Source organism: Heterocephalus glaber, unplaced genomic scaffold (genome assembly GCF_053883595.1).
Source record: "Heterocephalus glaber isolate CG9 unplaced genomic scaffold, H.glaber_assembly_v1.0 deba00001600, whole genome shotgun sequence".
NCBI classification, from domain to species: domain Eukaryota; kingdom Metazoa; phylum Chordata; class Mammalia; order Rodentia; family Bathyergidae; genus Heterocephalus; species Heterocephalus glaber.
Genome location: NW_028258372.1, coordinates 42,336,942 through 42,352,148, shown reverse-complemented (window position 1 = coordinate 42,352,148; position 15,207 = coordinate 42,336,942). Strand labels below are relative to the sequence as shown.

The 15,207-nt window shown below is 48.4% G+C and overlaps 1 protein-coding gene and 1 pseudogene across 1 annotated transcript; both read left to right on the top strand.

The window, feature by feature from the left end:
* Positions 1-1,469, top strand: part of LOC147823196 (polycomb protein EED pseudogene) — a 34,339-nt pseudogene extending 32,870 nt beyond the window's left edge.
* Positions 1,470-7,024: 5,555 nt separating this feature from the next.
* Il10 (interleukin 10) lies at positions 7,025-11,487 on the top strand. Its single transcript, XM_004862282.3, has 5 exons — positions 7,025-7,305; positions 8,163-8,222; positions 8,495-8,647; positions 9,556-9,621; positions 10,688-11,487. Exons 1-5 carry the CDS (start codon positions 7,141-7,143, stop codon positions 10,778-10,780), a joined length of 537 nt encoding a protein of 178 aa, XP_004862339.1. The 5' UTR covers positions 7,025-7,140; the 3' UTR covers positions 10,781-11,487.
* Positions 11,488-15,207: the final 3,720 nt, after the last annotated feature.

The window sequence follows — 15,207 nt, the reverse complement described above, 5'->3', positions numbered from 1 at the left end:
TGGTCCCAGGAACCCCGGGAGGCTGTTTCTTTTCCAAATACTGTATATCTCTGCGAGGCTGGCTTTTCTTCAGATCCTCTAAGCAAAGCAATGTTTAGCAGCACACTAAAAGTGGGAGCAGAATTGAGAACCCAGCTTCTATCAAACCAGAAAACAAATGTAAAACACTGCCTCTCTTCTCAATAAATGTGCTTTGGTTTGGAAAATTGTTATATCTCATTTGAAAATATAGTGTGCATGTTACTAAGAAACAGGTTTATTACTGTTTATGACTTTAAAATGATGTCATAAGTAGGTTTGGGTAAATGTCTCGGTTTTTGTTTCTAATATGATAAACATTGATGGGTGCAACCCATCTAAGTAAAAGCTCTTTGAAAGATCTTTAATAATTGTTATGACTGTGAGAGGATCCTGCGTCCAAACAGGTCATGTGCAGCTGCCTTAGGGACCTCGCTCAACATTGGGCACAGCTGTGCAGGCCCACTCCCTCGGCCTGCTCCCTTGGGTGAGGACCTAGGATGGGCTCATGTGCTGACACAGTGCCAGGAGGAGCACAGGGACAGAGCTGGATGGGAGGAGCACTCAGATGGAATACGGTTGTGCACCCAAAGCATACTGCACACACATGGAGTGAGTCAAGGTCAAAGACAATATTGTCAAAGACAATATTGTCAAAGATTTAGAGTCCCTGGTGCATTCCAGAGACAGAGATCACCATGGGCAAAGTGGAAGTACTCAGCTCTCTCTGTTAGAAAGGTTCTAGGGCACAAAGATGAAGTTCTAAGTGTTGATTATGATCTTTTGGGTGAAAAATAATGTCCTGTGGTATAGTCACTCTCTTAAACTTTGGAGGATCACTTCAAAGAGAATGATGAATGCAATTAAAGAGTCTTATGGTTATAACCCAGATAAAACTAACAGGCCATTTATTTCCCACAAAATCCATTTTCCTGACTTTTCTACCAGAGACCTACGTAGGAATTATGTTGATAGTGTGCGATGGTTAGGCGATTTGATATGTTCCAAGTCCTGTGAAAATGCCATTGTGTGCTGGAAACCTGGCAAAATGGAAGATGATATAGATAAAATTAAACCTAGTGAGTCTAATGTGACTATTCTTGGGCAGTTTGATTACAGCCAGTGTGACATTTGGTACATGAGATTTTCTATGGATTTCTGGCAAAAGATGCTTGCATTGAGCAATCAAGTTGGCAAACTTAATGTTTGGGATTTAGAAGTCAATCCTCATAAGCCAAATGTACAACACTGACTCATCATAAATGTGGTGCTGTGGGCCGGGGATCCAGCTCAGTGATGGGTCCCCTGCCTTCAATCCCCGGGACCAAAAAATAAACAAAACCACAAACCGGTTTTAGCAGGGATAGCAGCATTCTTATAGCTGTTTGTGATGATGCCAGTATTTGGCATTGGGATCGACTTCGATAAAATATTTTTTCTTAACCAAAATTAGAGTGCATTGTCTGTGTAAAATAGAATTAATGTATCTTGCTAGTAAGGGCACATAGTGCATTTAAACTGGTTTTTCAGCGCTCAATCAGGCTGAGCTGAATGTAGTGATGTTTACATTGTTTTCATTCTTTGTATTGTCTTCCTGCTCAGACTCTACTGCTTTCAATAAAAATTTATTTTTGTAAAAAAATAAAATAAAATACTAAAAATAAAAATAAAAAGGTTCTGGAAGGAGTCGGAGCTGCAGGGGTCCTGTACGGAGCCTGCTTACAGGGAGAAGGCCTGCCAAACTAGGCTTTTAACACAACTGCAATAGGGTATCAAGGACAAGTTACATTTGTAAAAACATTCTTCTGTCTGAAAATATTCTAAATCTTGATCATTTCCCTTACACAAAAATACTGAACACAAGGCCAAGCGCCTGAGCCCAAATCCGGTGACAATCATTTGGTGGAAGGAAAATGATTTTCACAGACTTTCAGCTTCTCCTCCCCACTGCAGACCCACAGGCTGCACATGCCCTAGACACCTCCTTCCCACCCAGCCTTTTGTGCAGGCTCGAATATTCAGACCGATGTGATACGTTCCAAGTCAAGGATTCAAGAAGAAGAACTGGGTTCTGATTCCACCTGAGTTAGGACCTGGGAAAGTCATTTTATTCTCCAGGCTTTTGCTTACCCACCTGTAAAATAGGAGTATGGACTGGATCATGTCTAAAGCCCCTCCTCTGGCATCCTAGAAATAAGACACTTTTAAAATTCCACCAATCGTAGGGATTTCACATTGCATGGGAGAGCACTGATTAGTAACCAGATCAATTTTGTAAAAACTAGAAAAGCTATCGTGGGAATAGGCATATGGTTTGTGAAGTTAGCTGTTTCCCCCAAGCATTTATCCTCTACTTTACATGATGTGGAACTCCAACAGACTGTAGCATCTCGGGTATGGACCGTTTAGGAAGCAGACCCTCAGCCCATTCGGTCAGCCGACAGCTATGCGGTGAGAACGTTGGATGTGCCCGGAACTGTGCCACGTAATAAGCAAACAATGATGATCCAGACCAGATGTGGTCCTGCCCTGGGCTGGCTGTAGTAATGAGGGGGACCAAAAATAATCAAATGGCCGCATGAGAAATTACGAACGGATATAAGTACCATATAAGAAAGAAACAAGGGCCAGGTATGGTGGCGCACACCTGTAATCTAAGCACTCTGGGAGGCTGAGGCAGGAGGATCACAAGTTGTTCATACCCAGCCTGGACAACATAGTGACTTATGGAGACCCTGCCTGAAAATAAAAGGGCATGGGGGTATAGATCAGAGCAAAGGCCTGGGTTTAATCCCCAGCACCACCAGAAAGAGAAAAAGGAGGGAGGGAGAACAGAAAGAAAAAGAAAAGAAAGAGGAAGGATCGGAGAGGAGGGAGGAGGAGGGAAACCAACAAAGCTAGCTGAAATGACCTGCCAGAGGACCTGACCTGGACTGAGGAACCAGTAAAAACTCATCGGAGGAAGTAGCATCTGAACTGAAAGCCGAAGGCCAGAGAGAGAGTGAGCAGGAAGGGAGAACTGCATGTGCAAAGGCCCTGTGGTAGTAGAAACCATGACTCATTTGAAGAAAAGAAAACTAATGAGGCTAGATTACAAATGAAAGTGGAGTGGGCTGGGAGTTGAAGTGGAAGTGATTGGCAGGGTCAAACGATAAAAGACAGCCTAAGCAGTATTAAGGAAATCGGGAAGTCATTGAAAAGTTTAAGCAGAAGGACAGGCATAACCAGATTGGGGGGAGTACTCTGACCACAGCATGGAGGACAGCAGAGAATGGATATTAGAAGACCAACTAAACATTATTGTTTTAGTCCACGGGAGACAAGACAGAAGTTCGAAGCAGTCATTGGTAGTGAGGACAGAAATTGAGAGCAGTGGGTGCACTGAAGAATTCTTTGTGAAGAAAAAGCCAGGGATCCGGTGATGAGTAGAACCCTTGGGGTGGCACTGGGGCTACAAAGTGAGGGCGAGGAATCCAGGGTCGCAGGACTCAGGGCTCAGCCAGGGTCAGTGCAGGGAGCAGGCAGGAGAGGTGGGATTGCGGGATTGTGTCCACCTGGGGAAGGGAGACAGCTGTGCTGATGCAGAATCTTTGGGAGGCCTGACTCCTATTTACCATCAGTAGTTATTTGTTGAAAGCCTGATAAGAGGAGTTTCATTTCTTCTTATCCAGGACATTTAGTCTGAAATGTCTAGTGTTCCCTTGAATAACCTCCCTTGGCTCCCTGAGCAGTGGCTTTCTTGGGGGCTTTGCCACAAGAGGCTCCACGGGCATCGCATAGAGGAAGTGTGGCTGGGTGGGGGCTGGGACAGGGACTGAAGGCAGTGTCCTCCTCTGGGCTCCTCTGGCTTTGGCCTGGTGGTGGGGGTACTTCAGAAAGGCGTGGTGGTCAGACGCTTCGGAGGAGCCGAGGTGGAGTGAGACCCTGGGGTTGTGCAAACTGGACTGGGTGCCCTTCCAAGGATGGTGGCTGCTCACACACTCCAAACCACAGCGGAAGGGCTGATCTCCGACAGCCAATGCGGAATTCCCCTTTGTGCAACTGTGGCACCAAACCAAGCAATTTGGATTTTCCTCCAGGGAAGAACCACTGTGCTCTGTAACTTCTTGTATGAGAAAGTTAGCTTCACAGAGCCCCGGACACTAGGCATCCTCTTGAACTCACAGGAACAAATGGCACCAGGTGGACACCCCATTCACTCACTGGTGGCTGTCCCTCCCTTCTCCCTCCTACTGACACCCAGGCTCAAACCCCTAGCATCCAGTTGTTGGCACTATGTCTCTCAGATGTGGCCTTCGGGCTTGGAGATTTTCCCAGTATATTCCAACAGACTTTTCAGATGAACAGACGTGCTTACAGCCTTGAGATACAGGCATTCTCTGTGTTCTTGCCGAGCCTTAGAATCCATGAGTTACCGGTCTCTCTTGTTTTGTAAAAGCGCTTGGTCTTCACTTTTCTCAAGTGTGTGTTCCTATTGCTTGGCATCAATACTAGGAAATGTGCTATAGGGCAGATAGCATCTCCATTGATTAAATAAGGACTTGCATCAAGGAACTTTCCTGCGGTTACGTCTGACCATTTAGATTACAAAATTGTAAGATGGTAAAAGACAGAGTTCAAGTCGATGGGGAAAGGATCATCTACTCAACAAATGGCTGGAGAAAATTGTGTGGACAAATGGCCAGGGATAATTTCATGGCAAACTGAGAAGTTAGATCCTAACCTTAACCCTATTTAATGGGTGATGGGTTAAGGAAATATAGAAATGGCTCTTACCCTCCTCCCTCTCCCTGCCACTGGGGTGCATACATGTGTTTACATATATGTCTCAAATTACAAGAAGAAAATGTAAAACATGCTGCCGTCTCCCTGTGTTTCTCTCTGTTCTCTGAGCACTCGCCTCTGCCCAGCACCAGCCTCCTTGATGGCCCACCCTCCAGCCCTGGTTCAGGCTCCCCGAGCATTCTGTTATGTAAATCCCAGATGGAGCTGGCACCTTCTGTGGGTGGGACTCAGTGCTGGCTGCCAGGCACACAAAGATTAATAAAACAAGGTCCTGATCAGGGAGCTCAGAGCCGACGACACAACAAGGAGCTCGCGTAGATGACACTGAAGTAGGGTTGCAGATTTCACAGTGGGGTGAGCACAGGGCACCATAGGGAACCCATGGAGGGGAACCATGCTGCCTGGGTCAGGGAGGCGCTACAGCCCCACCTGGGATTCAGACCCTGGCCTGATGATCTGCAGTGCCACATCCATCCCGGGAATACTCAGATCCTAGTGGGTACAGCTGACACGACCCAGGAAAACCAGGAGCCAGGAGGGAAAGAGAAAGACTGACGTGGTAGGAACCCCAGCCCCAGGGTTATCTTCGGTTGCCGATACAGAACTCAGCACGGTAGGACTCTAGCAGGAGCAGCAATTCTGATTTTAGGTCCATTCCAGTTTCTGGAAGCCTCTTTTTTCCCTTGACAATTGTTTTGTGACAACATTGCCCAAAGCATTGGGAGGAGAGGCCACAGTCCCCAGCTCCGGATCCACAAGTCACCACAGCAGGTTAAGTTCTCAGGTGCACCTTGACCCCTCGACCTTCCCTCCTGCTCACTCTAGACTGGCCGGACCCAGGATACCGCCCCTCCCTTGCTCTGGCATAACAGTGTCCTCCAGTGGGGCAGGCGCAGAGCCTGGTGTCAGCAGAGATGCCCAGTGCCCCGCAGGAAACAGACACTGTGGGCTGCACTCCACGGTCCAAAGCCCCCTGGCAGGCAGAGGACAGGTACCATTGCCCCCCAGGTCAGATGGAAAACAGATGCAGGAAGGATAGGTGACTTGCCCTGCGTACAAAGTGGCAAATCCAGGGCAGAGTCCCAGTGGCTCTGTAGACTGGGGTGGTGGGAGAAGCCCCTGCAGCAGCTGCAGGGGAGGGGGAGTCTATGCACAATCCAAGAGCCCAGAACCTTTCCCAGCTTCTGCACAAGTCCTGAGCTCCCTGCCCCGATGCTCCCTAAATGAGGGTGAGGTGTCACCTCTCACACACGCGCACACGTGCAAGTCTGAGGCTGCGTTTCTAGGTCTTCTTTGGGATGGGGAGGGGGACAGAGAAGCGGAAAGAAAAGGCCCTTCCATCCCACCTTCAGGGAATGCTGGCTGGGTTTCCTTGTTATTTCTGCTCCATCTTCCCCATCTCTCAAGCTGTAGGCTTCAGTCATAGACGCGAAAGAAACCCAGTCCCATGTCCTTCCACCCACAGGGACTGTGGGGAGCAGGGCACTGCCCTCCCTCGGCAGCCAGGTGACATGACATCTCTGAGCCTCCATCCACTCACCCTAAAGTGGAGTGTTACTTCCCAGCTACCCAGGCCAGGGCGAGAGAACAGAGGCAGCGGAAACTTGAACCTGGGAATTACAGTGAGGCCAGGGCTCTAGAGGGAACGGAAGCCCATCTCTGACCCTGCCTGTCCTAGAGGGACCCAGTCTCTTCAAGGGACAGTCCTTGAACATAAAACGGAAGAACTAGAAGGGAGCTTTGAGGATCTAACCCTTCATTTCGCCTTGGAGAAACTGAGTCCCAGGGAGCTAAGGTGACGTTCCAAGTCGACAAGAAGTCTTGGGTACTCAACACAGGTCGAGGGGAGGCCCGGTGATTTCTCAATCCTAGTGTACTCTGGGATGGCTAGTGTGTCCACGTCACTGTGACTTAGGAGCACGCGAATGGAACTCACAGCTGTGGGCCTCTGCGTACAGACAGCTGCTCTCCCCAGGAAATCAACTGTTTTTTTAATTGAGAAGCTGAAAAGTTATTCAAAAAAAAAGAGAGGTATAGTCCATTCTAAAAATAGCTATAATAATGCAGAAGTTCATTTTGAGTCCTTTTGCTTACGATGCAAAAATTTTAAAATATAAGTTCGACAAATACAAAATTAGGGAGGTCTAGGGAAGGGAGGGGCCTGAGTCAAAAAAAAACCTTTGCCAGGAAATATGAGTCTGTGGCTTCATCAATGGGGAGGCCTCACTGAACCCACAGTATAAAAGAGGGACACAAGAAGAGAAGGGCTGCACGTCAGGGGCTTGTTCTTGCAAAGCCAAACCACAAGGCAGCCTTGCAAAAGGAGGCAGTTCCGCCATGCCCAGCTCAGCACTGCTGTGTTGCCTGGTCTTACTGGCTGGGGTCAGGGCCAGCCAAGGCATGGACACCCAGTCTAAGGACTCCTGCACCCGCTTCCCAGCCGGCCTGCCCCACATGCTCCAAGAGCTCCGAGCTGCCTTTGGCAGAGTGAAGACTTTCTTTGTGAGTATCATGCCCTCCTGTCCTTCCTTCTTCCTGGGACTGCCTGAAGTAGCCATTCTGCTGAAGCTATAAGAATCTTTCTCATCTTCCTCCTCCTCTCCCCTCCATCCTCAGCACTCATACCCCTCAGATTTAAATTCTTAGAGAGTCTCAGACTAAGACACAAGTTTAGTGAATTAAGCTACCCCTAGACTATGCGGCAAATGTGCAGGGAAAGCCGCCTACAAGGCAAATGCAATGTCTCTCCTTTGCTCAGAAACTTTCTCTAAGATTCCTTGGCTCTCGATACTGTATTGGCTGAGAGAAATGAAGACAGGTCTGATCAGAGGGGAAGATGCTCTGCCTTATCCTGGGGCAGGAAAACATGCAGGGCCTCTTCTGGGAGAATCGCTAGACCAGAAATTCTGAGGCTGAGGCCAGCATTATGCATGGGGGAACTGGCCTTGGGAAGTGCTTCCATTCCCAGAGCACTCTTAGTGCTGGAGCTGGAGGTCCACAGCAGGCAAAAGGCAAAGCAGCAAGCAGGGCACGCACAGGGGCTTAACCCTGGAAAGTTAGTCTGAGAAGTTCCTTCAAGCCGGAAGTGGCTCTGCAGGATGGCCAGGACTGAGCCAGGCTTCTGCCTTCCCATCCAAACTGGCCAAAATTTTTAAATAAGCTGGTCCCAAGGGAGTGGATCTGATTTAACTACTGATTGCAGTACATTGCATCCTCTTTTTAAAATTTCTCTTTTCATTTTCTGGGCCAGGGCAACATGGATTACAAATTAGAAAGTACACAAAAAAAGGTATTTGAAAGACACAGCATTTCAGGGATTTCCCCCAAGCCTCCTGTTCACTTGCCTTTTGTTTTTGCAGCAAACAAAGGATCCACTGGACAACACGCTGCTGAGCCAGTCTTTGCTGGAGGACTTTAAGGTGAGGCTGGGCAGTGAGTGGGAAATGTGTAGCACTATCAGGGAAGGGAGGCTGCTTCTGCCTGCAGGGAGCTGGGTCTGCTTCCTTCGCTTTGAAAGGGAGAAGTGGGAATGGGAAGACCTTAACTCAGCACATTGCCCACAGCCAGGATTACAGAGGGCTCAGCCCTGGGGAGGCAGCTGGCTCAGGAGGTCGCTAGGGACAAAGCTGTCCCCTCTGGCTGCAGCAGCTCTTCCTCACACCACTCCCATCCCTCTGGCTCCTGCTCTCAGGGTTACCTGGGCTGCCAAGCCTTGTCGGAGATGATCCAGTTCTACCTGGTGGAGGTGATGCCCAAGGCGGAGAATCACGACCCAGACATCAAGCAGCACGTGAACTCCCTGGGGGAAAAGCTCAAGACTCTCAGGCTGCAGCTGCGGCGCTGTGTGAGTAGCAGGCCAGGCCTCTCCTTGCCGACCCCAGTGTCCCATCTCCTGTGGCCCAGCAAGGCCAGGCACGGCCAGAGACACACGCAGACCTAGACTGTCAGGGCACTGGAGTCAGATCTCTTGTTCATTTCTCTCTAGGCAGGAGTGGGGGTGGCTGCTAGGCATTTCCATGTGAAGATTTGCACACAGCTTTCCTGTTATTTGTGAGTCACTTGTGGGTTATTAGCAACTCCCCTCTCTTTGTGAACCGAGTCCAGCACTCTCTGGATCCAGGCCCTGGGCTGGGAGCTGAGGCCCCCAGGTAGGGGAGGGGACACCTCCCACCTCTCACTCTTTGGAAAGCAGAGCCTCTAGGGGAGAACACCCCCCTCCCAGGACTGTCCCTGGTTTCTCAGAAGGGCAGCATCTCCTGTCCCCAGGGTGAGTCTGTGAATAACTCCCCAGACCATTTGCTTTTCCATCTGAAGTGGCACTGCACCACTGATGGGCGCTTCCCCTCTCACTGATACCGGAAAGTCAGGTGGTATCTGCTTCTAGAACGAGGCTATGCACAAGGTCTGGTCCCTGGACTGCGACTGGGTCTCCATTCCTGAGACACTTAAAAGTGCTCCCTGGAGATTAAAGGAGAGCGATGAGACAGGAAGCAGGGATTCTGGGAGGGAAGCCACGGCTGGGTTCGCACCCAAGCCTCGCCAGCTCCCAAGGCGGACACTTCGTGTCCCTGGCTATTTCCCGCCTGTCGTGGGGTAGTGGCAAGGATTGGCCAGGGCCGGGTTCTCCCTGGGAGGCCTGGGGGCCCGCATTCTGGATGAATCTGGCCACGCTTCGAGCTACCAGTTTGTCTCACAACTACTACGGAAAGGAGGAGGCAGGAGCCACCATCAACACTGTCTTTTCCTACGCAGCACCGGTTCCTTCCCTGTGAAAATAAAAGCAGAGCGGTGGAGCAGGTGAAGGACGCCTTCAGCAAGGTAAGCACGGAGCGCACGCTGACGCTGACACCCTGACACCAACGCGGCCGAGGCCCCGGGGCGAGGGCGAGGGCAGAGGGTGACCGAGCCACAGCCCTCCTGCACTGCGGAGACAGTGTGAGGACCTGGGGCGTGGTGTGGCCCCTCAGCCACTGAGGAGCAGCTGCCTCACTTCTCCTTGCTGTCTGCAAATCGTCTTTGGGGTTTCTGAATGACTGCTCCCCACCTTTGCAGGCTTTGGGTTTGGACCAGCCAGCCGGCTTAAGAACACTGCAAGCAGGGCACTGGGGAGAGTGACGAAGGAAACAGAAAGCTCAGAAAGTGCTTGCTGGGAGTCCAGGCTGAACCCACATGTGCAGGAAGCTGACACGTGCAGGAAGCTGACACGTGCAGGAAGCTGACACGTGCATGTGCACACACAGACTCGTCTGGGGATCAATCTGGACTCTCCCAAACTCACAATGAGCAGGAAGCAGAATTCTCACTTACCTAGACTTAGTTCAGGTTCACTTTCCATCTGCCCCTCACACCTCCAAAGGTGCCTGAGAACACTAACTCCCAAATCAAATGGGGTTTCACACGTCCAACTGCCTGCGAACTCTTATACCTAGTTTCTCAGAAGCCATGTGGCCTATGTCCTCTTCCTGGGTTGCGGACAGACACGGGGCAGGCTCCAACATCTTTGGGGCAGGAATGCCCTGACAGCGGGCCAGGTGGCAGGGCAGGGTCTGCTCCGGCTGTTGGGTGAACATAAACGTCAAAAAGCCTCCCTGTCTTGCTTTCAAACTGCTTCCTCTAATATCTTTTCATCAAATTCTGCATAAGCACCAAGTGAACACATGACCTTTAAAAAGGTTGAAACAGCACATTTGGAAGGCCCTGGTGCACAGACTGAGTGCTCCTCCTTCTACACACTGGCTGCGCTCAAGGCTGTGTGGAGCCAAAGTCCAGGCACAGCCTTCGGTATATCATCATGTTCCCAGGATTTAGTTCCCAGCTGATGCAAGAACGGTCCCTTGGTCCTCTGGTAGAGTTTCAACCATGTGCTTCTTATTTGCCTACACAGCTCCAGGAGAAAGGTGTCTACAAAGCCATGAGTGAGTTTGACATCTTCATCAACTACATCGAAGCCTACATGACAGAGAAGGCAGCAGACTAAAGCACTGAGGATGGTGCCTCTGTTGGACTCGGAGTGATAAATTGGAGATCTCCGAAAGCCAGTCCAGGGTTCTGGGCCACCTGGACCAGCTCCTTGGAGAACCCCACTGTCCCTCTCTCCTACAATATTTATTACCCATTCTTATTTATTTACTGAGCTTCTTTGTGAACTCTTTAGAAAGAAGCCCAATATTATAATTGGTTCAGTATTTATTATTTTCACCTGTCTTAAGCTTCCCTAGGGTAACACACTATGGTATTTGAGTGTTTTGTGGACATTTGTAATTTATATAAGGAAAAAGATGTTCCTGGGGGGCGCCAATGAAAGCTTCCATTCCAAGCAGGACCACGTTGTTTTCTAGCTGTTGAGCTTTTTTCCATGGCCTCCCTCTGGTTTCTCTTACGCCCCGCCCGTCTTGGGGCTCTGGGAGCCCTGCAGAGACTCGCCCCCTCTTAGGCAGAGAAACCAGGGAGCTCTCTTGATAACTAGCTTTCCAGCAGCTCAGAGGGACTCCTCTGACCTCACCCTCCAGCCGCTCCGTTTTGAAAGCTGTGGCTTGCGTGTTATTTATAATGGCCGTAAGTTGGTTCTAATAGAACTCAGTTTTAACGAGAAGTAATCCAATTCCTCTGGGAATGTTGTATTATTTGTCTGTCTTCATAGCAGATTTTAATTTTGAAAAAAATAAATGGATTTTTATTCAAATCATGCTGTGGTGTCCTTTGAGTCCTGTCTGACTAAAAGTGTCCACTCAAAGCTTCCAGAAGACAGAAGAGATCGAGGAAATGTATTCCACATTCCAGAAAAAGGGAGCCTGCACCTCTCCAGGAGACAGGGGCAGCTCCAAGCACGATCAGGATTCTTACTTTAAGGCCAACAGCAAACACTGCCATGGCCTCCCCATACCCCCATCCTTTAAGATGCAACCCTAACCCTTAAAGAGCATGCTGACTTTTTTTTGTGGTAGCCAAATTTCCGAGGATGGGCTCAAACTTGTGATCCTTCTGCCTCAGCTTCTCAGAGTGCTGGCATTCCAGGTGTGCGCCACTACTGCTGATTGCATTGACTTCTAAGGCTACAAAAGGTGACTCTGTACATACAAAAATCAGAAAGCTAGGGAAGGGACATGTTTTACTGCCATTTGATTGGGAAGTTTTTGTTTGTTTTTGCTTCTTCAATCTTAAAAGATCCAGAGCATAAGTGCAAGTTTGCCTGGGTTATCCTGATGACCAAGAGAAAGGGCTAGCATGGCTTCCAGCACTAAGAGAAGGTCCCACTGACCGAAGGTGGTTGCTATTGGTAATAACAACCAAAGTCTCCTATCAAGTCCTCTTGAGCTGAGATCAGAGGCAACAGGGCTAGATCTGAGAGACTAGAATATAGGCAAATTGGTCCATTCAGTAGGGTCCCCAAGGACTCGAGCAGCCACTCTTTTTGTCCCCTCCCTGAGGCACCTGGCACATAAGATTGGCTTCTGACTGAGGTCTGTTGGGGGCCCCGTGGCTGGGGAAGCCCTGCACAAAGCCCGTGACTTGTGGGGTAAGGGGAAAGAACAGGCCGAGCAAACCCCAACCCCTCCCATGTTGCTCCCAGGCAGCACTGGCCAAGAGCGGTGGGAGCTGACTGCCCGTGGTCATTTTTTTAGTAAGACCTGACTCACTTCGATTAAAGTAACCATAGGAAGGAAGTGGGAAGCATCAAAGCAGAAATTCTGAGATGAAAGGTTAAGGTTAAGAATGGAGGCTTGATTCAGATGAGGAGGAAGGGTCGGAAGCTGTCTCTCTTCAGCTAAATAAAAAAGTCACGAGTCCCTCAGCCTGGAGGGCTCACTGACAGGCAACGCATGCTAATGCCCATGGGAGGGCAGTGACTCACTCAAGGGGCGTGGGCATCTGAAACAGAAACACATCTGCAAGAGCTACACAGCCAATGGTAACAATAGTTGCAATTTACTGAGCACTTACCTTGAGTTCGTGGGTATATGTTCATTTGTAAGTACATACTAAGTATAATTTATCAGGCATACTATAAGGTATTATTATTGCCATTTCCTGCAATAGGAATTATTCTTTTCAATAAGTTCAGAAACAGAGTATTTTTCAGGATTTTTGCTTTGTTGGGTTCAATGATCTAACATTCTATAGATGTTTGAATTTCAAGTTTTTTGAACTACTCTATAAATCCAACTCTTTAAACCCCATGAATTGATCACAGATTAATCTCAAGGAATATTGTGTTGTAGTCAGGGTTTGCAAGGGAATAGATTTAATACGGGACACATGATTTATAGGTTTATTTTATAATATTTACCCAAAAAGTCAAATGCAGAGGAGGGCAATAGATCTGTCCACACACTAGAGACCCAAAATCCACCTGAGGGCCTGGATCCCACGGCGATGTCTTCCATGAGTCCAGCCAGAGGCCTAGAGCCCACGGCAATGTCTCATGCTTGTCCATCTCAAGAATCTGCACTGGGAAGGCCCAAAGGCCAGTGGTGGAAGCCAGAAAACCTGCTCCAGGGGGTGAAGGATTTGTGCCACAGGCTGAGGGATCTATACTGGAGCCAGGAAGTGATGCTCACGGTGAAGATCAGAGCTCCCCTGACGAGAACAGCAGCCATTCCCAGTGACAGCGAGGTCCCGAGGTCCTCCTACATTAAGAACAGCCAACTTGGCATAAGAAGAACCAACCACAGCAAGCTTCTCCTAAAAAATCAACAGCCCATGATCTTCCCCTTCTTTTCTCTTCTTATGCCGTCAGCAACAATCCTCAGGTGGATCTTCCACGCCTAAACCACACTGACTCAGTTCAGCTGGGGTCCGAAGTTGACCATTAGTTAATCCACCACACCTCGGTTCCATACTTCCTACTTATCAGCTGTTTCTATGTATCAATGATCCAGTAGACTGATATTTATGTTAATAATAACATGAGCATTAATTAAAATTACTTGCCAGCTACCTTACTAAGTCTTTAGTGTGTATTAGCTCATTTATTATGTAAAATTATGTGGTATTAATTATTAATATCTCCATATAATGAAAATAAGTTATATAATTTACCTTTGGCCATTCAGCTAAAATGGCAGAGTTCCTGATCCTAATAATTATACTAAACTCCTATGCATCTAAATCACTACATCATCTTCTTTTCTAATATTTTTCTGTTGTGTTAGTTACTTTTCTCATTGCTGAAACAAAATACTCAATACCCAAAGTTAAAGGAGGAAAGGTTTATTTGGCTCTCAGTTTGTAGAAGTTTCAGACCATAATCAGTTGGCTCCATGGCAAGGTGGGTGGTATACAGGCATTGCAGAGAAGAAACAGTTCATGGCAGGCAGAAGGTAGCAAAACAAGCAAGGGACATTAACAGCATTTTTCTGCCCCTTTTATTTTAACCAGGCTACTTAGAGCAGGTAACACTCACACCCTTAATCCTAATGCCCTTGAGTCTAGCATTGCACCATGAATCAATTCCAACATCACACACTCTAGACCAGCCACCTCTGAAAAAGCCCCACCTATGACCACATGAGGCTTTGGGGGGACTTCTAGACACAAGCCATAACACTGTTACATCTGATTAAAAATCGAGATATATCTCTGGGTCCTGGTGACACGTACCTATACCCCCAGCTACTAAGGAGGTTGAGGCACAAAGATTTCTCGAGCCCAGGAGTTTGTGGCAAGCTGAGGCAATGAAGTAAAACCCTGTCTCAATTTTTTTAAAGGAAAGAAAAAAGTGAGATACAGATTTTAGTAGGTTGCCTGTCCTCTTTCTTTGTTTTGTTTGTATGTACACTTCTGTTTGTCTCTTTTTCATTTCTCTCAATTTCTTCTTCCACCCATTACATTGTTCAGAAGTGCAAAAAGCATTGCTATGGCTTGGGCTTGTGGATACATGGAGGGCTGAGAGCTGAGTACAGCAGCAGACTCCTCTTACATTGAATTAACTATCTACTGCTGACCCCCAAATTTAGCTGCTGAAAACAACAAAGCACTTGCTGCCTCACAGTTTCTGCAGGTCTGGAAGCTGAGTGCCACAACTAGACCCTCAGGGTCTCTGGTGGGGTTACAGTGAAAATGACAGCCAGGGCTGAGATCTCTTGAGGGCAGGACTGAGCTGGAGGATTCACATCCAAGGTGGTCACCACAGGGCTATCTGCAGGACACCTCAGTTCCACACTGGCCATGGTGGGGTGGCCTCGGCTCTTCTCCACAGAGCTTCTTGAACGACCTGACAATACAGGACTGTCTAGCCCAAAGTCAATGACCCACAAAAGAGTATGGAGGCAGCTACTAGATGTAGTGATGTAGTCTCAGAAATCTCACATCCTTGACCTCTTCTTTAAGAAAGGACAAAATATCAACAGCTTAGCTTGTACACACCTGCCACTTCAGGGACAGCATCAAAGACCATTTGTGACA

Excerpts from the sequence above, each read along its gene's own strand:
- Il10 (XM_004862282.3), top strand. The coding sequence starts at position 7,141 with ATGCCCAGCTCAGCACTGCTGTGTTGCCTGGTCTTACTGGCTGGGGTC. Across the intron at positions 8,223-8,494 it reads CTTTGCTGGAGGACTTTAAG|GGTTACCTGGGCTGCCAAGC; the intron begins GTGAGGCTGGGC and ends TCCTGCTCTCAG. Across the intron at positions 9,622-10,687 it reads TGAAGGACGCCTTCAGCAAG|CTCCAGGAGAAAGGTGTCTA; the intron begins GTAAGCACGGAG and ends TTGCCTACACAG.